This window comes from Ranitomeya variabilis, chromosome 1 (assembly GCF_051348905.1).
Source record: "Ranitomeya variabilis isolate aRanVar5 chromosome 1, aRanVar5.hap1, whole genome shotgun sequence".
NCBI lineage: Eukaryota > Metazoa > Chordata > Amphibia > Anura > Dendrobatidae > Ranitomeya > Ranitomeya variabilis.
In genome coordinates, this window is record NC_135232.1 from 272,453,537 (window position 1) to 272,476,111 (window position 22,575).

General features: G+C 45.7%; 1 protein-coding gene and 1 long non-coding RNA gene across 12 annotated transcripts in view; one reads left to right on the plus strand and one right to left on the minus strand.

The window, feature by feature from the left end:
• The window catches only part of DEPDC5 (DEP domain containing 5, GATOR1 subcomplex subunit), a 171,723-nt gene that overhangs the window by 63,393 nt on the left and 85,755 nt on the right, over nucleotides 1-22,575 (minus strand). For all 11 annotated transcript variants that reach the window (XR_013223698.1, XM_077294210.1, XM_077294177.1 and 8 more), the window contains exon 21: nucleotides 6,756-6,970. Coding sequence is in view for 10 of the 11 variants with exons in the window: in XM_077294210.1 (XP_077150325.1) it covers nucleotides 6,756-6,970 (215 nt within the window). In the remaining variant the exon portion in view is untranslated. The remainder of the gene's footprint in view (nucleotides 1-6,755; nucleotides 6,971-22,575) is intronic.
• The window catches only part of LOC143815282 (uncharacterized), a 71,050-nt gene that overhangs the window by 2,664 nt on the left and 45,811 nt on the right, over nucleotides 1-22,575 (plus strand). The window lies entirely within an intron of this gene.

Below are 22,575 nucleotides of genomic sequence, written 5' to 3' on the forward strand. Positions count from 1 at the left end.
CCAAACAGTAGATTTCCCCCACAAATAAGGTATCGGCGTATTCAGGAGAAATTGCACAACAAATTTTGTGGTTCACTTTCTCTTGTAACCCTTGGGAAAATGAAAAAGTTTGGGTCAAAAGTAAATTTGTGAAAAAAAGTTAAAAGTTAAATTTTTCATTCCACTTTGCTTCAGTTCATGTGAAGCACCTAAGGGGTTAATAAACTTCTTGAATACTCGGAGAACACCCGAGCATGCTTGGAAATCACTAAAATTCAATCATTTTTATTGAAAAAGTCTAAATATAAATTTTCCATCTTTCAAATAACATAAATGACATAACAATACAACAGTATAATACATAAACAAAAGTAACTCAACTTCAATTCCCTAACACACCCTAAACCCAAATCCCAACAATCCAGAGAGGACTATTTTCATTTTTAGAGCAGTTCTAGAATAACATCCATAAAAGGAGGGAGAAGAAGGAAAGAAGAGGACTAACAATTAAGGGATAGCACCTTAAATATTCTCTCTCTAATTAGAAGACTTGTGGGCAGCGCTGGAGTATCCAACCAAGGACTTCATATCAAATTTGTGAATAAAGTTACATTTATCATAGACTCCTCTTTCCAACTAGGTTATATTATTTATCCTTCGCTGTAGTTCTCCCATAGATGTACTGTAGGTTGTGTGTCTAACCAATGAAACGCAAGAAGTTTACGTGCTTGAAATAAGATATGAGAGATACCTATGAATAGGGGCAAGTCAGGATCCCCACCATCTTCAAATAATCCCAATAGACATATACGGGGATCTATTAATAATTTCACTTCATACACCCCTTCTATCAAAGCGTTGACCTCATTCCAAAATGGGCCCCTCTACATTCCCACATCTAATGCATCAAAAGTGCCTCATCAAGCTCACATATAGGGAATTTTGTATCTTGGCGATATCCTATCTTGTGTAACAAGCTTGGATTTTTAATTTAAACACAATGGCGATACCCAAGTATCATACAAAATCACTGGTGTAAAAAATAAAATATTCAAACTATATTAAGATACCAGGAGATCACCGTATGTGCAAATAATGTAGTGATAACACTACAAAGAGCTAGGAGAGTCGTGCTCACAACATAACCAAACCCATCACAGCAGAGAATATTTTAGAATATATATATATTTATTTATTTAGTGACGATTGTCAAACCACAAAAATATACAAAAAATATAAAATCAGGATTGTTTAATATGTATGCACTTAAAATATTTGTGCACATATCAAATTATATGTTACATATGGCAGGTACCATTATGTTATATACAGTTGTGGCCAAAAGTATTGACACCCAGTGTCAGTTTGGAGAAGGCACCCTTCAAATATCAGGGACCTGGAGCAGTTTGCCAAAGAATAATGGTCTAAAATTCCAGCAGAGCATTGTAAGAAACTCATTGATGGTTTCCGGAAGCGGTTGGTCGCAGTTATTTTGGCTAAAGGTTGCGCAACCAAGTATTAGGCTGAGGGTGCCAATACTTTTGTCTGGCCCATTTTTGGAGTTTTGTGTGAAATGATTAATGTTTTGCTTTTTGCTTCATTCTCTTTTGTGTTTTTTCAGTTAAGACAAATTAAACGAAGATAATAATACCAAAGAATTTGTGTTTGCAATCATTTTCAGGAAGAAAATGAGTATTATCTGACAGAATTGCAGGGGTGTCAATACTTTTGGCCACAACTGTATTGTATCTTATACCCATAAGGACTCTCCATATCCAGAAAACACCTTATTTTGCATATAAACAAAGAGTGCTATTAATAAAAGCAAAAAAGAGTTTTTATAAAAACGTGCATATAATGTGCATACAACTGTACTCAATCTGGTGTAAGGAAGCACAATGAAAGTGCTTTCAGTGCAAAAAGTGTAAACTATAAGGTGCTATGTGTAGGTAATATCCGGAGTCACTTCTCAATGTAAGGGAGTTGTTCCAGGGACCGCCAAATATTTGATTTAGTGCACCCTGACGCGCGTTTCGGACGCACTGTTCCTTCCGTCAGGGGGTGGTTCTGGCTATGTTGTGAGCACGACTCTCCAAGCTTGGAGTTTTGTATACTCTGTGAATTAAATATAGTTGAGAGAGCCTTTGGGCCTCACAGGGAGATAGTTTGGCAAGTTTCTAAAATCTCTCTCCATGACATAGGGCCCACAACCACCTCCCATTTAGCTGTAACTGTTAGAGGGTGATTATTGGATTGGGTTGACAATAGGCACTTATATATGGTAGAAATTAAACCCTTTTTTATGACCTGTAGAAACAATAGTATCTATTAGGAGATGATGTTGTATGCCAAGATCCATCAGACCCCATTGACCTGAAAGAGCAAGTCGTTGAAAACTGTCATTGAGAACTGTTGAAAACTTAAGGACAGAGTTTGTAAATGTTCTATCGACCAGATCCCTTTTAGCTCCCAATCAGAAAAACCCTTTAACTTTGATACTTCATCCAAATTGGGATTATGCCATAGTGTTGTACAGTTGGTGAATCCCTTAATACCCATAAGTTCCTTTTCTCTGTCCCACACTTCATACATTAACGCCAATGTTGGAGTAAGAGGATACCCTCCAGGAGAAATCCTAGACTCCAGAAGACACAGGGGTGAGGCTCATTTCATATTCTGCAAAAGAAGAGCACCCTACTTACCCATGTAATTTCTACTACCCCATCCATGGAGGTGTTGTAATTGGGATGCAATAAAATACAGCCATGGATCAGGAATGGAGAATCCACAATCATCCTTATTACACTGGAGAGTTTGTAGTTTTCTTCCAGCATGCTCTTTACGCCATATTAATTGCCTGAACATGGTTTGTACTTTAGAAAATATGGAGGGGGAGCCAACAAGAAAAGTTATGTAGCACATATAACAATTGTGGCATAAGGATCATCTTGATAAGATTTCCTCTACTGATAACGGATAGCGGGAGTTTGGACCATGCGCTAACCTTGGTTCTAAATTTATCTAACAAAGGGTCAACGTTTGCTGTTCCATAATCTTTAGGCTTGGCACTCACAGTTGTTCCCAAGTATTTAGACTGGTCTACAATTTGTACTCGAGATTGTTCCATTGTTGGAGAATGGGGCAGAGGATCCATTGGCATCAGGACAAATTTATTCCAATTAATTAATAAACCTGACATCCTGTTATGTTCTCTATAAAAAGCAGCATATCATCTGCATAGAGACTCACTCGCTCATCTATTTCTCCACATTTAAACCCAGTAAAATTTCTTGACTCTCTTAGGCGACACGTCAAGGGTTCAATGGCCAGGGCAAAGAGAAAGGGAGACAACGGTTATCCCTGTCTAGTGCCCTTCTGTAATTTAGAACTCTCAGAGAGTTGGCCATTCACTCGAATTTTAGCAACTGGGGAGTGGTATAACAGCAGGGTCAAAGCAATGTAGTAAGGACCAAAGCCCATCTTTTTCAACACTGCCCACAGGAAATTACATTGTACACTGTGAAATGCTTTAGCAGCATCCAAGGACATAACCGCCCTTGTGCCATATCCTTTTGTGCCCATTTGGAGATTGAGGAATAGACGTCTCAGAGTTATAGGAGTAGATGCATTTAGCATAAATCCAGTTTGATCTACTACTTCTCTAATTTCTGTAATCAATCTATTGGCTTAAACCTTTGCTGGAAGTTTAATATCCACTGGGAGTAGAGAGATTGGCCTAGATGAGTCAGGTTATAACATCTCTTTCTCGCGCTTTAGTATTAAAACTAATATGGCGCCATTCATAGAATCTGGTAGGGAGCCCTTTCTAGTGCCTCCTTAAAGTCCACTGTAAAACTTTTTACATTTGTGGTCAATAGCATCTGTGGTATGTAAGGAGGTCAGCCGGGATCACACATAGCTGTATGTAATAACCGCCTCCCTCGGCATATGGCACTGTTCCTTTGCCCGCTTCATCCTTGAGTCCTATGTGTATGTAATTGTGCACAATTATCACTTCACCAAGTAGTAAAGGCACAGCGTGGTGCATGAAAGTGTTAAAACAGTGCATGAAAACATTAGGAAAAACGGTTTTCCTGTTACTGACCACTTTTTTCTTTTAAAAAAAAAGATCTACAAAAATCATTGAGATCTGTTCCAGTTTTTAGATAATGAGTCCTGCAAATGAAAATAAGGCAGACCAAGAAAAAAAACAAAACACATCCACTTTAGATTGCAGCATTACAAAGGGTGAAATGCTCCAGACATAAAAGCCCAAAATCATGGTAAAAGGATGAAAATCTCCATACCCATTGCTTAGGCAAGTCCTGAATGCGTAAATCACATGCAATGAGTGAGTCATGATGAGTGGGCTGAGGGGGTGAACGTGATCATGTAACTATGGAAATGCTGCAGAAGCTTATATGACGAGTGTGAACAGGGTCGAAACACGCCTGCCGGTAGCATTACATGTGAACAGTAATAATTACGGTAATCACTATTATAACCACACACATTAACGGTCACATCGTAATTGGAAATATGAACAGAACTTTTTTTTTACTTTAATTCCACTAATACTGATAATGAAATCACACCATGTGGAAACAGTTATCTGTCATTCAAAGGGTCATTAAACTGCAGGTCTGTAGCTTATTTTAGACATGGGAGATGTAAAAAGTGATTCTGGGGCTTATTTTTCTAACACTAGTGCGTCCACAAGGAACAGCAGTTTGTTTCAACTGCAAAGCAAATAGAAAGATAAATTAGATCATACACATATCCAGACTCCACTCTTGTGCACACACAGCCAAGCAGGCAATTCTACAGATTTTGTTTGAAAGAGAAAAAAAAATGCGAATACACCCTTCCACCAATAGATTACCCACTGGGATAACGAAGCAATTGGCATGTTCAACTCAGACCATTCTTTTTTTTTTTTTCAGACACTGGGAAAATTCAGGAGCCTCCCAAACACAAATGAAATCAGCAGTAGCCAACTTCTATCTGATGTATATCACCAGCTTTACATTGCCTTTTAAATCTGTTGGTAGGTTTTTGCTATGTAACGTAAAGACAGCAGGAAATAAGGTTTGAAACACAGATTTCAGCAATGTGTCAGTTATTAGGTTGTGTGCTTACACAGAATGTTTTATCACCAAGAGATTATCACTGCCTGGACTGATGCTCACATTAGCCCTTGTCTGACCACACCCCCTCCTCTGATAAGCAGCTCACACTCAATATACAGAGAGCTTGGTGTGGGCAGCTTTCCCAGCTCTACTTTCTGCTACAACTACGAACTTCGATTGTGTCACAACTGCTGCAACCAGCAAACCGTGGTATTGGAATCAGGGTCTCATTTCCTACATTTTGCTGCTCTCAGATGAGAAAGCAAAAACCTGGTGGTAGCTTCCCTTTAAACAGCAACTCTAAGATTCTCCATACAATTACTTCCATCAATATTGTTTAAAATGTAATCAATAAAAGGGAAAACATCCTTACGTCAATGAGGGTTTGCACTTTAAACATAGCGGTTTCCTATATGCCTCTGGTAGGTTCATGTAACATGTGGCACATTTCATTAACTCTCGTCTTAGAAGTAGTACATTTTTTAGGGTTTTCCTGGTCCTAGGAAAAGATCACCAATGGAGTATAGCTATGAGAGGGAATAAGGAAAGATCTCTACTCCCAGACTCCACTCACAAGGATATCTCTATAGGAACCTTAGGATGGCCACGAATCTGCCACTCCATTGCTAGCATTGGTAAAGGACAGCCCCCAGGAAGTGAAATAAGGACTTCTCACCTGGCTTCCAATGTGATTTACTCGTTATCCATACTTCCAGGCCACTAGCCAAGGGGGAATAGCTTGAACGCATGCCAATGGAGACTTTCCCGGCGCTCACTCCTCAAACACAGAAGTGTGTTCCATGCTGAAAAGCATGCTGGGCAATACAGGCCTCACGTGCTGCTCCCCTGGAAACCGGAAATGTGCTCTACGCTGGAACACATGCCGGGCACTTCATCAGAGCTGAATCTCCTCTCCCCACGTATGCTGTAGTGAATAGTCGTGAGTAAGCAGAGAGCCTTCCTGAGGGGGAGGCAGTTGTCCCAGGAGCTCCTGGTCAACTGGAAGGCTGAGGGACCTCTACCGAGACAGGTGTCGGCCCCACGGACCATACCACAGAATACAGGAGGGACAAATCTATGCCCCCCGACCTCGATCCCCTTGAGTCCGGCAATTCTGAGTACGTTCTCCTGCGCACAAAGCGTTCCTCTCATGAATCTTACCCTGATAGGGACAAGAAAAACACTGGTGGAGGGAGGGGCTATTTAACCTCTTGTGTGTTCCTGTCCCTTATCCAGGCAAAGAAGGACTACCTCTTGGTGTTGCGGTCAGGAGGGACATACTGGAAAACATCCTTTTGTCAATGGGGGTTTACATTTTTTAGATTACTCTATCCTTGCAGTAATGGCAATCAGCATTCAACGCTTCCTAGAAAGCATAGTGAGCAAGCAAAGATGCATTGAAAATCACGGGAGCAGTCTGAACCTCTGATATCATCATCCGAGTTGGATTTTTTACTCCAGTAGACTCCAAAAAGCAGCGTACCATTCATTGGTTAGCTGAACACTGATAACACCAAGGAAAAAAGAGATCAACAAAAGGAAATAAAAGCCAAGCACCAACTCCCTCCACTACAGCCATAAAAGTCATTCTAAATGTTTAGGCGCATGTCTGCCCATACCAGTGTATGTTTGTGTGAGACTCCTCACCTCTATTACTGGTATAGCCCAGAGAACTGCTCGCTTCATACTGATGGAGATGTGGTCGAGGAATGAGCAGGATGTTGGAGATTTTGCCTAGAGAACTTTCATCAGATGTCTGACTCCTTCCTTCTTCAGCTGGAAAGGGACGACTCTGCTGTGACGGGCTGCAGGATGCATCATAAGAACCAGAGTTTTTACGTGTCTGAGTCTCTCTCACAGGCCTGTGGAATAGAAAGGTTTTGTGATCATCTTTTGCATAAAACAGAAAAAGTAACTAATAATCCAACACTAAACAGAGAATGATATTTCGAGTTCTGCATTAATAGATGACAAAGTGTAAAATTCCACATAATTGAACTCCTTCCAGCTGTGGCCAATTTTCGCTATTGTCTTTTCTTCCCTTTCTTCTAAGAGCATTAAGTTTTCTAATTTTCTATGAATGTAGCTTGTTTTTGCGCAGGACAAGTTGTAGTTTTTGGATATCATTCACTTAACCATATACAGGTCCTTCTCAAAAAATTAGCATATAGTGTTAAATTTCATTATTTACCATAATGTAATGATTACAATTAAACTTTCATATATTATAGATTCATTATCCACCAACTGAAATTTGTCAGGTCTTTTATTGTTTTAATACTGATGATTTTGGCATACAACTCCTGAAAACCCAAAAAACCTGTCTCAATAAATTAGCATATTTCACCCGTCCAATCAAATAAAAGTGTTTTTTAATAACAAACAAAAAAACCATCAAATAATAATGTTCAGTTATGCACTCAATACTTGGTCGGGAATCCTTTGGCAGAAATGACTGCTTCAATGCGGCGTGGCATGGAGGCAATCAGCCTGTGACACTGCTGAGATGTTATGGAGGCCCAGGATGCTTCAATAGCGGCCTTAAGCTCATCCAGAGTGTTGGGTCTTGCGTCTCTCAACTTTCTCTTCACAATATCCCACAGATTCTCTATGGGGTTCAGGTCAGGAGAGTTGGCAGGCCAATTGAGCACAGTAATACCATGGTCAGTAAACCATTTACCAGTGGTTTTGGCACTGTGAGCAGGTGCCAGGTCGTGCTGAAAAATGAAATCTTCATCTCCATAAAGCATTTCAGCCGATGGAAGCATGAAGTGCTCCAAAATCTCCTGATAGCTAGCTGCATTGACCCTGCCCTTGATGAAACACAGTGGACCAACACCAGCAGCTGACATGGCACCCCACACCATCACTGACTGTGGGTACTTGACACTGGACTTCAGGCATTTTGGCATTTCCTTCTCCCCAGTCTTCCTCCAGACTCTGGCACCTTGATTTCCGAATGACATGCAAAATTTGCTTTCATCAGAAAAAAGTACTTGGGACCACTTAGCAACAGTCCAGTGCTGCTTCTCTGTAGCCCAGGTCAGGCGCTTCTGCCGCTGTTTATGGTTCAAAAGTGGCTTTACCTGGGGAATGCGGCACCTGTAGCCCATTTCCTGCACACGCCTGTGCACGGTGGCTCTGGATGTTTCCACACCAGACTCAGTCCACTGCTTCCTCAGGTTCCCCAAGGTCTGGAATCGGTCCTTCTCCACAATCTTCCTCAGGGTCCGGTCACCTCTTCTCGTTGTACAGCATTTTCTGCCACATTGTTTCCTTCCAACAGACTTACCATTGAGGTGCCTTGATACAGCACTCTGGGAACAGCCTATTTGTTGAGAAATTTCTTTCTGGGTCTTACCCTCTTGCTTGAGGGTGTCAATGATGGCCTTCTTGACATCTGTCAGGTCGCTAGTCTTACCCATGATGGGGGTTTTGAGTAATGAACCAGGCAGGGAGTTTTTAAAAGCCTCAGGTATCTTTTGCATGTGTTTAGAGTTAATTAGTTGATTCAGAAGATTAGGGTAATAGGTCGTTTAGAGAACCTTTTCTTGATATGCTAATTTATTGAGACAGGTTTTTTGGGTTTTCAGGAGTTGTATGCCAAAATCATCAGTATTAAAACAATAAAAGACCTGACAAATTTCAGTTGGTGGATAATGAATCTATAATATATGAAAGTTTAATTGTAATCATTACATTATGGTAAATAATTAAATTTAACACTATATGCTAATTTTTTGAGAAGGACCTGTAATGTGCTGACAAATTGGTAAAAATTCCAGGTGCGGTGAAATTGGCAAAAATAAATAAATACAAACATAATTCTGCTACGGTTTTGAGGGTTTTGTGATAAAAATGATCTGGCTACATGTTTGTTTTTTTAAATTTCCTTTTTTTTTTTTTTTAAACTCCCTCAGAGAAGACCCCCTACTGCCATGGACACTCATCCGCACCAGGCAATTGCATTGCGTGGGGGTCAATGGAAGGCCTTAAATTCCGCTGTCAGATTGGCAGAACATATAAGGAGTTAACAAACATCAATTGGAGCTCAGCTGCACTCATTACTGTTAAAGGGAATCTGTTAGCAGCTTTTTGATGCTTAATCTGACAGAAAAATTATATAGGGTAAGTGAGCCCGATTCCAACAATGTATCACTTAGTTTATAGAGTGCAGCACTTGTGACACAATCAGACTTTTTACATGTAGAATGCAGAGCTGAGAAAGCTGCCCCTGCCCACACCAGGCTCTCTATCTACATTGTCTATAGACCATGAGCTGCTTATCACAGGAGAGGGGCGTGGCTGTTACAGGGCTCCTGCACGGCTTTAGTGCAGCAGTGATACTGTGAAGGAAGAAATTAAGAAAGAATCTCCATTTTGTTGTTTTGATATAAATTTTGTTAGTAGGCTAAAGGTTACAGCTGTTATGAGATTTTGATGAGACCTTGATTGTTGCAACCTCGGTAGAACATGAGACTGAGGGTGTATTGTTCTACAAAACTTTGACGCACAGATTGTTCCTGTATTCTTATAGGCTAAGAACCGTGAGCGTGTTCTTATGCTGATTGGTTGAAGTGTAATTTCTATGACTGTGATAAAGTCATGCAGAATAAACGGGGGCCAGAGATCTGCTCGATCCCCCATACAGAGACACACGTCTCTGTCTGGTCATTTTCAGTTGCCGGCAACACCTTATATATTAATTTGGAAATCACTGGGTTAACCGTGAAGGATCACTTTAAATCCTCCCTCAACAGTTGGTGCCGAAACCCGGGACCCAAGCAGGAACGCTTCTGCCCCCCGGAGGACAACAAGACAAAGGACCCTCGGACCGGACGCAGGCACTGGAAAATTGGGACTGATCATCCCCCACAACAACCACGGTAAGTTGGCAGTTATACTGTCCAGACTGACCGTTTGGTGTGGTTTTCCTGTGTTTGTTGCTGCAAAGAGGATCTGAGGTTTGTCCCCGGAGTGGGATGATTCTTGGGTGGAATCATATAGAGGTGTAGTTCCGTTGGAAGCCCAGTGCTCGAACCGTACCTCATAAGGGACGGACACCCCGGATTAACCAGTGATGTAATTCTCTTTACAGTCAAAATACCCTGAATTCCTGATCACTGTTAGAATCAGGCGCGGTGAGGTGATCGAAGATTGGGTAGGATGCGTAACTCAGGAATACATAGATATATATGTGTATGTCCAGGGGCGTCCGGAGGGGTTAAGTCTGAGACGCCCTCCTCCTTTCACTGAGTACCGCGATTTGCGCGGTGAGGTGATCGAAGATGGGTAGGATGCATAACTCAGGAATATATTGATTTAAATATTTCCAGGGGTGTCCGGAGGGTTAAGTCTAAGACGCCCTCCTCCTTTCACTGAGTACCGCGATTTTGGGTTGTCCCAGCGGGGGACAGGTAAAAACCCCAGTGGAATAGACTAAGCGGCCGTTCTGGTATCTATGCACGACTAAGTAGGGGTATTTAACTCTAAAGGAGAATCAGTCCGTGGAAGAAGAAGACTTTGAATTGTGTGATAAAAATTTGATATTGTTAGCCCAAAGAAGGGAAAAGAAATCTGTCAGGAATGCAGGGAAAATATTCTCAATCTGGCATGTGAATTGTGTGATGAAGATTTTGTAGAAATTAATTAAGTAATTTTGTGTCTGTGTTAGTCTTTGGAATATCAGATGGGAGGGGTTGAGCAGCTGCGCTGTGGTTTTTCTTCCTTTCTGCACTGAGGAATGCTGTGATTTTTCTTATCGCTGTTTCTGAAAAGGGAGGGCGCGCGTGTGTCGCTGCGCTTTTGAGTCTCTCTGTGTTTTCTTAGTGTTGTACGTGCTGGTAGATCTGTGAAATATTGTAAACTGAAAGTGAAATCTGGTTGTGCCCCTCAATCCCAAGGCACCAATATCCATCCTATGATCCGGCTGCGTGGATCTGTGATGTATGCGGAGTTACTAATTCTCAGTGTAGAGAGATCTGTTACATTTACTCCAAGTGAATGCTGGGGAGGGATAGTTTCCAAATCATTAAGGGTGGCATAATGTATAATGTGAACCTGGATGGGGGAATATATGAGAGTGGGGTTGATTTCTGTAATGCTTTAAAAGTTTGGGCACAAGATAGATTAGCGGACCAAGTTACCTCCCTCACAGATGTCACACAGGACAAGGGGGAGACTGCCGAGAAGTTTTATGGGCGTCTTATGGTAGTGTTTAAAGATTTGGGATTCTCATTGTATAATAAAGCCCATTCACACCTATTTGTGGCAGCATTAATGTCCGGCCTTAAATCTGAATTGAAGGAGGCAATAGTGTCGGTCAGACCCGATATTGAGATTTCCACTCCGGATGATGCATTAAAAGTAATTAAAAGTTTTCAAAAGAATTTAGCACGTTCTGCATCAACAGGAAAATCAAGGGTTAAAACTGTAGCTGCAGCAGTGTCTGCTCCAATTCTAGCCCCCACCCCAGGTACAAGAATGCAGCTGGCTCCTTATCAGTGGCCTGCCCAGCAGCAAATTCCAACTCCAGCCCTCCCACCTTATACGAATTCAGTCCCCTACTCAAATATTTCTTTTAACCCTATGTCTGGAGGTATCGCTCCCCAGCCCCGCCGCACCAGTTCTCATTTGCAGTGTTGGCGCTGTGGCCGGCCCGGTCACACCCCTGCTGACAGATGCTACCCTCAAGTTCCCCCTTCCAGTCACAACCTGAATACAGGGAACCCCAGAGGATACCCCAATTACAGACAGCCTCAAAATCCTGATAATCGCCCATACTGAAGCGGCCAACTCTATAACCAGGTCATCAGATGTACCTACGGATATCCCTATTTAATTCTCAGACCAAGAGCTTGTTTTAATCGGTGTAGATGGCAGACCCCCCCCCCCAGCCCGGAAAGGCCCCTAGATCTCTTCTTCCCGTGAAACCCTCACACCTATAAGGCCAGACTCTCCAAGAACCTGAAGTTCGTTTCCCTGTCATTCACGTTACTACATGACACCTCAGGGCTCCCAAGTTCTTTTCTCAGTGGGGTATGGGACATACTTACCCACCAGGTGGGAGCCATAGTGAACCCAGCTAATTCTACCCTGTCACATAGAGGTTGTTTGGCCCAACAGATAGCTAACAAGGGGGGCCCAGTCATAGCCCAAGAGTGTTAGGCCTACCTTGCCACTTATGGCCCCTTGCATCCAAGAGACACTATGTCCACCCAAAGAGGGAATTTGCCCTGTGATATAGTGTTACACACCGCAGGCCCCGTATATGATTACAAGACACCCGAGCACTGCCGTACAGTATTGCAGACTGCCTTGCAGACAGAGCTCACCTATGCAGGACATGCTACAGGTGTGCTGACTCAGCTTCATGGAGACAAACAGAGATCTGTTGCTTATTACAGTGCGCCTGGATACGGTGGCAAGAGGAAGTTCCTCCTGTGTTTGGGCCGTGGTGTCTGTCCAGTTGTTGCTACACAAATCTTCAGAGATTGTTTTGGATCTCCCACTGATGGTCCACACCCCACACGATGTATATAGTATCCTTAACCAAGTACAATCTAGCCACATGTCCATGGCTGGACAGCTGCGACTTCAGTGTGCTATTCTTATGCCTACTAATGTGATTTTAAAAAGGTGCGCTGTCCTGAACCCCGCTACTCTTCCCCTAGTTCCTATGGATCCAAAGGGGGGAGGAGTAGGTGACATGAAAAAGGACACTAAAGGACACTTTTTCTTTCTAGAATGGATCCAGAGGAACAAGATTAGGTTTCCAAACCACATGATTGTCTAGAATTGATGTCTCAGGAAACGGCTGGTCTCTAGTGTGCCTATTCTAATGCTGATTTTGAGCTTTTTGTAGATGGATCCCGTCACCAAGATGACCAAGGACGCTACTGTACCAGATATGCTGTGGTCTCAGAACATGAGATAATCAAGGCAGAGTCAATGCCAGCTCATATGTCTGCACAAGAAGCAGAGCTCAAGGCGCTCATAGAAGCGTGCAAACTAGCAGAAGGTAAGACTGTAAATATCTACACTGATTCCAGGTATGCTTTTGGCATTATACACGGTTATGGGCCTATCTGGAGAGCCAGGGCTTTCCTGACAGCAAATGGCCACCCCATTAAACGTGCTGAGGCAGTCCAGCAACTTATGAATGCACTACAGTTTCCCACCCAAGCAGGCATCATAAAGGTAAAGGCACATACCAAAGGCACTGATGGACGGACAAAGGGTAACGCACTGGTAGACCAGACTGCCAAGAAAGCAGCAAGCACTCCTGTAGCCTCTCAAGTACATCACCTAGACACCCCACCATCTCCACTTGTGTTGAAAGACATCTTAGCCCGGTTACAAGAACAGGCAAGTAAGGAGGAGAAAAATAGGTGGCAAAAGATAGGGGCTTGCTCTGATACCGTCACTGGACTATGGGGGAGGGGTGAAAAGGTCTGCCTACCACAGGTACTGTACCCAATGATGGCACAGGTCCTGCACGGGAATGTGCACCACTCGAAGACGGCCATGTGTGACACCCTAAAGAGACAATGGATTGCCCCCGGGTTTTCCACCTGCACAGAAAGCCAGGTACAGAGCTGCATGATATGTGCCACTAGTGTTGAGCATTCCGATACTGCAAGTATCGGGTATCGGCCGATACTTGCTGTATCGGAATTCCGATACCGAGATCCGATATTTTTGTGATATCGGGTATCGGTATCGAAACAACATTAATGTAAAAATGTGTAAAAGAGAGAATTAAAATAAAAAATATTGCTATACTCACCTCTCCGACGCAGCCTGCACCTTACCGAGGGAAGCGGCAGCGTTCTTTGTTTAAAATTCGCGCTTTTCTTTCCTTTACGTGAGTCCCGGCTTGTGATTGGTTGCGTGCCGCCCATGTGACCGGGACGCAACCAATCACAGCAAGCCGTGACGTAATTTCAGGTCCTTCAGGATTTTAAAATTACGTTCCGGCGTTGTGATTGGTTGCGTCGCAGTCACATGGGCGACGCAACCAATCACAGCAAGCCGTGACGTAATTTCAGGTCCTTAAGGATTTTAAAATTACGTCCCGGCTTTGTGATTGGTTGCGTCGCAGTCACATGGGAGACGCAACCAATCACAAGCCGTGACGTCACGGGAGGCTGGACACGCGCACATTTTAAAATGGGCGCGTGTCCAGCCTCCCGTGACGTCCCGGCTTGTGATTGGTTGCACCGCGATCAACCAATCACAAGCCGGGAGGCTGGACACGCGCGCATTTTAAAATTTTAAAATGCGCGCGTGTCCAGCCTCCCGGCTTGTGATTGGTTGACCGCGGCGCAACCAATCACAAGCCGGGACGTCACGGGAGGCTGGACACGCGCCCATTTTAAAATTTTAAAATGCGCGCGTGTCCAGCCTCCCGGCTTGTGATTGGTTGACCGCGGCGCAACCAATCACAAGCCGGGACGTCACGGGAGGCTGGACACGCGCCCATTTTAAAATTTTAAAATGCGCGCGTGTCCAGCCTCCCGGCTTGTGATTGGTTGACCGCGGCGCAACCAATCACAAGCCGGGACGTCACGGGAGGCTGGACACGCGCCCATTTTAAAATTTTAAAATGCGCGCGTGTCCAGCCTCCCGGCTTGTGATTGGTTGACCGCGGCGCACAAAATGAGTGAGGATGAACTAAACCAAACAAGGGGAAACTGCCAATGTTGTCAAAACATCAATTATTGCATAATAAGTTTGGTCGAATTTGCAGGATGTGTCTCACATTCCCATGTATCACCTCTCAGCTGATGTATTATACAAGCCTCCCGGCTTGTGATTGGTTGACCGCGGCGCAACCAATCACAAGCCGGGACGTCACGGGAGGCTGGACACGCGCCCATTTTAAAAAGCGCGCGTGTCCAGCCTCCCGTGACGTCACGGCTTGTGATTGGTTAATGGCGGCCATGTTGCCGGGACGCGGACCAATCACAGCAAGCCGTGACGTAATTTCGTCACGGCTTGCTGTGATTGGTCCGCGTCCCGGCAACATGGCCGCCCTGACCAATCACAAGCCGGGACTTCACGTAACCAAGTAAAAGCGCGAATTTTAAACAAACAACGCTGCCAGTTCCCTCGCTGAGGTCCAGGCTGCGTCGGACAGGTGAGTATAGCGATATTTTTTATTTTTATTCTTTATTTTACACATTAATATGGTTCCCAGGGTCTGAAGGAGAGTTTCCTCTCCTTCAGACCCTGGGAACCATCAGGAATACCGTCCGATACTTGAGTCCCATTGACTTGTATTGGTATCGGGTATCGGTATCGGATTGGATCCGATACTTTGCCGGTATCGGCCGATACTTTCCGATACCGATACTTTCAAGTATCGGACGGTATCGCTCAACACTATGTGCCACACATAATCAGGGTAGGACAGTGAAAACCCCATCCAAACACACTCCCCGGCCACTTTACCCATTCCAGAGACTGCAGATTGATTATATTCAGTTACCCAGGGTAGGGACGTATGAGTATGTGTTGGTCTGCATTGATTTATTTTCAGGTTGGCCAGAAACCTACCCAGTTGCCAAAGCTACGGCTAAGACAACGGTGAAGAAACTGATGGCTGAGATCATATGCAGGTATGGAGTTCCTGAAGTCATCGAAAGCAATCGGGGTTCCCATTTTACTGGAGAGATCATGTCAGAGGTAATGGCAGCACTGGGGGTAAGTCAAGCATTGCATACTCCATACCATCCGCAGAGTAGTAGAAAAGTGGAGAGACTAAATGGAACTCTTAAGCTTAAAATCCAGAAGGCAATGACAGAGACTGGTAAACCATGGACAGAATGCCTTACTCTAGCTTTGTTTTCAGTAAGATATACCCCAAACAGGAAGACAGGACTGTCACCGTATGAGAATCTGTTTGGCAGGAGCCCCAATCTTGAATGTTTCTTTCCACAACAGTTGCAGCTCAAGTACCAGGACTTGACTAGCTATGTGCAGGCCTTACATGGACACCTTGCCAAAGTGCATTTAACGGTCTTCAGTTCTCTTCCAGACCCAGACAAGGTTCCTGGACACCATCCCTTTGTGCCAGGAGACCTGGTGTATGTGAAAAAGTTTGTGCGCAGAGATTGTCTCCAGCCGAGATTTGAAGGACCTCACACGGTGATCCTGGTTACCCCCACTGCAGTAAAATTTGAAGGAAAGAGCACCTGGATCCATGCCTCACACTGTAAAAGAGACTGTTGTTTTTGATCCTGGAACTGAGGGCTATCCTCGCCCCTACCTCTTTGTTCCCTATTGTAAAAATAAGAATTTTGGTCCCACTATTCTCTGGGTAAACCTGACAGCCCCGGCGAATATCTGGCGATTTGATTTCTGTGATGTAGTCAAGTGCCCCGAGACTGGACGGGTGGTAGAGGGAATCATCCAGTTTTATATATGTGTTACCAGAAATGACAACAATAATTGTTATTATTGGACAGATGCCGCCTGGAATACAGGAGATAATTGGGGATATAAACCTAGTGAAGCCATGTTCCCAAGGATGGGACGGGTAGGAGTCTCCGTGAGAGAATGCATCTAACAGCCCTTCTGCAACCACTTAGGGGCTGTAAATGGGGTAAAAGTTGTCACCCCCTCCTCCTAAATCTCGAAAGCCCCCAATCTGCTGACCTGCAGACATTTGTACTGGGAAGGCATTATAATTATGTATTTAGTAGTGGATACCATGGGAATTTAGGCCATATACAGCTCCAGGATATTAGTTTCAGACCAACCAAAGCCCCTGTTACCAGTACACCTAAAACAAGCCCAGGTGAGCGTTTGCAAAATGTAGTTAATGAAGTGATCCCCATTCCAGGTCTCAGTTGGCAAGAGGTTTTCTCCATAGAAATACAAACAGCCCCAAGGAAAAACCTATGGTTAGAATGGGTGACATACAATGTAAGAGTCCAGAATATCTCTGTAGGATGTTTATCGGTCGTCCATGACAGCACTACGGAGAGAGGGGATCCGCCCTTCAGGAACAGGAAACCTACAGATACATAAGGGCGGCACCTCTCCCACGCATCAGTTGGTTTCCTGTTCCTGGAGGACAGGATTCCCTGCAGATACGACTTCGTTTCTCCTATCAATACCCAGGCCGGCTGTCCGACCCAGGTAGCGAGGGGGTCTCCTACCTCGGGCAGTGCGGGTCCCTGGAAGCGCCACGGTGGGTCCGGGTAGGGCTCCACGACAGTGAGCGGTGCAGTGTGGAGCGACGTCCGGAGGAGGTCCATCCCCAGTGGTCAGCAGGTGAGTATGTCCCCCCCCGGGGTCCGCTCTCCCCCCCCTGGGCCTCGGTCTTCCCCACTCTGATCCCCGTCGGTGCGGTGCAGCGCGGCGTCCTGTGTGCTCCTTTTGATTCGGGACCGGAGCTGGGGGTCGGACGCTGGCCTCTGCCGCGGTCACCGCTGGGCTGCGGCCGTGGAAGCGGCGGTGGCGTAGCGGGGGGGCGGCTGGATGGTCCGGCGGCACCGTTCCCCGGCTTCCGGGCACGTTTCTGAGCGTTCTGCCCGAAACCGGAAGTGCCGCGCAGGGGGCGGGGCCAAAACCGGAAGTCAAACGCCGGCCGGTTTTTTTCTAAAAACGCCGCTGTCCTGCATGCGGCGGGGGCAGGGGGGGGTGGAGCAGTCACCTGCAAGTCGGGGGGGGTGGATTTGGCCACACACCTGCACTGATTCCGGATCCGGGGGAAGGGCTATTTATAGCCAAACAGAATGCTGCAGCACTGCTTGTGAGCCCATCTGCAGCTATGGATGAGCCGGAAGCTGCCGTCGGTCTGCTGGAGCAGGAGCAGGATGGATCCTCGGAGAAGTCCCATGCGAACCCCCAGCTGAAGACCCGCGGACGCAGTAACCAGACCAGTCGCAGATCTAAGCAGAAGGATCTGGACCGACCCCCCAGTAATCCGGTACCTACCGCTACTGCCTGGGTAAGAGATCTTCGTGAATGTACCCTGATGCAGTCTTTTCCTATGTTTATTTCCGTAGGGGAAAAAAAAGCGCTGGTAAATCAAAAAACAAGGAGTGCGCGCTATGCGCTTGCCCTTTGCCAGACGCCTACCCTAAGAGACTTTGTCAGTCGTGTGTACGGCAGACGGTAGGAAATAAATTGATGGGAACACTGATAGCGGTAGCGCCAGATAAATTACATAGCCTTTTTCTCCGCTCCCATAGGTGGCGGAAGAGTCTCCTGATTTCACATCAAGCCTTAGGGAGATTATCAGGAAGGAGGTGAAAGATTCCCTGAAATCCCTGTCCCGGGGGGAGTCTTCAAAAAGAAGAAGGGAGCCTAGCGCCTCAGAGTCGGAGTTGTCCGCTGGCCCTAGTAGGGAGAATGAGTCAGACGCCTCTGTCTCCTCAGCGTCCTCTTCGGAAGAGGAGTCTAACCGGTTCTGTTTCCCATTGGACCAAATGGACAAACTTATTAAGTCAGTTAGATTCACCATGGGGGTGGCTGATGAAAGGCCAGAACTCTCTACACAGGACCTAATGTTTGGCGGTCTAGACCCTAAAAAACGTAGGTCTTTTCCGCTCAATGACAAGGTCCAGAACCTCATCAAAAGGGAATGGAAAAAACCGGAGAAGAAAGGCTCTTTTCCACCTGCCTTTAAACGCAGATATCCCTTTGAGGACCCCATGGTGAATACATGGGATAAGGCGCCGAAATTGGACGCAGCGGTGTCTAAGGCGTCTAAAAAATCATCTATCCCCTTCGACGACATGGCTTCCCTAAAGGACCCTCTCGATAAGAAGGCTGACTCATTCCTTAAAGGGACATGGGAGATGTCGGCGGGTGCCCTGAGACCTGCTGTAGCGGCGACATGTGCAGCCAGATCGATGATGGTCTGGCTGGATCAGCTAGGGTCTAAGTTAGAAGGCGGTGTTTCCAGAGACTCTATGTTGAAATTCCTGCCAACAATTCAGAATGCCGCTGCCTTTCTCGCGGACGCATCTGCGGATTCGGCAAGAATGGCGGCTAGGGCGGCCGGACTATCAAACGCAGCACGCAGGGCCCTATGGCTGAAATGTTGGCTAGGTGACCTTCAATCCAGATCCCGTCTGTGCTCTATCCCATGCGAAGGGGAATACCTGTTTGGTCCAGTCCTAGACGAACTGCTGGAGAAAGCTGGAGACGAGAAGAAAAAGTTTCCCAATCTACCAGCTACCTCTTACAGGCGTCCCTTCACAGGGAAAAGATTCTTTCGGAGGAGACCAGCCAGAGACCAGAGCAGATGGGATGAGAAAAAGAAGAAAGGTACTGGATTTATGTTTGGAGGTGGAGGACGTCAGGAGCCATCCCGTGAGGTCAAAAAACCACCCCAATGACTAGTCGCCCCGGTGGGAGGTAGACTATCTGCCTTCTACCCGGCCTGGTCCAAAATCTCCAGTAGTGATTGGATTGTGGGGTTAATAGCTACGGGTCTGCGGCTAGAGTTCTCCTCCATCCCTCAGAACTTCTTCAGAGTTACCCCACTCAGGTCCTCTCCAGCAGAACAGGCGGCCCTGGAAGCAGAAGTTCACGACCTGCTCAGTAAGAATGTCCTGTCAGAGGTTCCGGAAGGAGAACAGGGTAGAGGATTCTACTCTCCTCTATTTCTAATAAGTAAACCTGATGGCTCCTTCAGAACAATTATTAACCTTAGGGCTCTTAATAATTTCCTGACCGTCCAATCATTTAAGATGGAAACTATTAACACCGCAATAAAGCTGCTGTTTAAAAACTGCTTTATGGTAGTATTGGATTTGAAGGACGCCTATTACCATATCCCCATTTATGCAGGTCACCAACGATACCTGAGGGTGGCGGTAAGGTTGGATGGGGTAATCAGACACTTCCAGTATAGGGCCCTCCCCTTTGGTATATCGGTCGCCCCTCGAGTGTTTACCAAAGTTATGGCGGAGGTTATGGCTCACTTGCATGAGTCCAACATTCTAATAATCCCCTACCTGGACGATCTCCTTATCGTAGGTAAAACGGCGGATCACTGTCTGGAACAGTTACATAAAGTGATGTCTGCTCTGGAGCGTCTGGGGTGGATGCTAAATGTCAAAAAATCACGCTTACAGCCCATGACGGTGCAGCGATTTTTAGGCCTGACCCTGGATTCCCAGGTTCAGGAATGCCGTTTGCCTCAAGAGAAAATTGATCGCCTGCACCTTCAGGTGCTGAATGCCTCTAAAAACCCCACCATGTCCCTTAGAAGAGCCATGTCTCTGTTGGGCTCTCTCTCGTCCTGTATTCCAGCGGTCCGATGGGCCCAGTATCATACGAGGATACTTCAGGGCGAGGTGCTGTTACAACAAAAAAGGTTGGGGGGATGTCTGGAGAGCCTGATGACCCTATCCCAAGACGCTATTATATCCCTCGGATGGTGGCTAGTCCAAGAGAACCTGTCCACAGGGGTCCCCTGGGAATATAATGTAACTCGTATAGTCACCTCGGACGCTAGCCCTTCTGGATGGGGGGCTCACATGGGGGATACATTGATCCAGGGGCTTTGGGATCAGGATCAGATAGAAATGTCTTCCAACCTAAAGGAGTTAACGGCTGTGGAACAGGCAGTTAAATCACTCCTTGTCTATCTACAGGGCCACCACGTGCGGGTATTCTCGGACAATCGGGTCGCCGTGGCATACATAAATCACCAAGGCGGGACTCGTTCCAAATCCCTAATGTGCGTAGCAGATCGTCTATTCCATCTAGCAGAGCAACATCTTCTCTCATTGACGGCTCTTCACATAAGAGGGGCAGAAAACACTACAGCGGATTTCTTAAGCCGCAACACATTGAGGCAGGGGGAGTGGTCCCTGAACGACTCCATCTTCAACCTCATCGTGGAAAGATGGGGTCAACCAGAAATAGACCTGTTTGCCACAAAAGAAAACAGGAAAGTGGCACAATTCTGCTCTCTCAACCCCAGAGAAAATCCTCTGTCAGTAGACGCCCTCCTCATAGACTGGAACTTCAGGCTAGCCTACGCCTTTCCTCCCCTGTCTCTACTTCCTCTGGTGGTGAGGAAAATCAGGAAGGACAAAGCCACAGTGATAATAATTGCCCCCTTCTGGCCCAGAAGGACGTGGTTTCCATGCCTGAGGGCTATGTCGATATCCGACCCATGGGTCTTGCCAGACATCCCGGATCTCCTGTCCCAGGGCCCAGTCTACCATCCTCGGGCGGTTGGCCTTCATCTGACGGCGTGGATTTTGAGCGGGCGCTGTTAAAGGATAGGGGGTTCTCTCCGGGCCTCATTAACACTCTACTGAAGAGCAGAAAAATAATCACCACAAAGATTTATGTTAGGATCTGGAAGAGGTTCCTTCAAAACTCGGGGGTAATAGCTGGTCAGTCAATACCAATAGACCAGATTTTAGAATTCTTACAGAAAGGGTTAGATATGGGGTTATCCCCAAATACACTTAAAGTGCAGGTATCAGCCTTAGGGGCCCTCTTTGGCTGCAACATTGCTGAGAATCACTGGGTCAGCAGATTCATCAGAGCGACAAAACGGTCCAGGCCAATGGTGAAGAATAGGGTCATGCCATGGGACCTGAACCTAGTCCTCTCAGCCATGACAGAGGCCCCATTTGAGCCAATTGCATCAGCCTCTATTAAAAATGTATCACTTAAAGTAGCCTTCCTGGTGGCCCTAACATCGGCGCGTAGGATAGGCGACATCCAAGCATTATCCAGGGTTCCCCCTTACATGCAGCTTAGGGATGATAGAGTGATACTATCCCCTGATCCAGCATATCTTCCTAAAGTAGTGTCCAGGTTCCACAGAACACAGGAAATAGTTCTTCCATCCTTCCTTCCCAATCCTACTAACGATAAGGAAAGGAAGCTACACACTTTAGATGTAAAAAGATGTATCCTGGAATATCTGGCAGTAACTGATCCCTGGAAGATAGATAACGCCCTATTCGTGTCCTATCAGGGTAGTAGGAAGGGTCACAGGGCATCAAAATCTACTTTAGCTAGATGGATCAGGGAGGCTATCTCGCTGGCATACATCTCAAAGGGCAAGCCGGCGCCTGAAGGTCTGAAAGCGCATTCCACTAGAGCTATGGCGGCTTCGTGGGCGGAAAGATTGGAGGTGTCGATCGACCAAATTTGTAAGGCTGCTACTTGGTCTTCTCCACACACATTCTATAACCATTATAGATTGAACTTGGGTGCCTCTTCTGACCTTTCGTTTGGTGTAAGGGTGCTGCAAGTTGTAGTCCCTCCCTAGTTAGTTACTCTCTGTAATTCTCTCCGTAGTGCTGTCATGGACGACCGATAAAGTCTTAGTTACTCACCGGTTAACGGTGTTTTTCGGAGTCCATGACAGCACCTGTACATACCCTCCCATCTTCTTAAGTTCTGGGTGTACACCTCTTCCTTTATTTATATAATTCACGGGTAGTGAATAGTTAGTTATTTGTATCATTGTTTA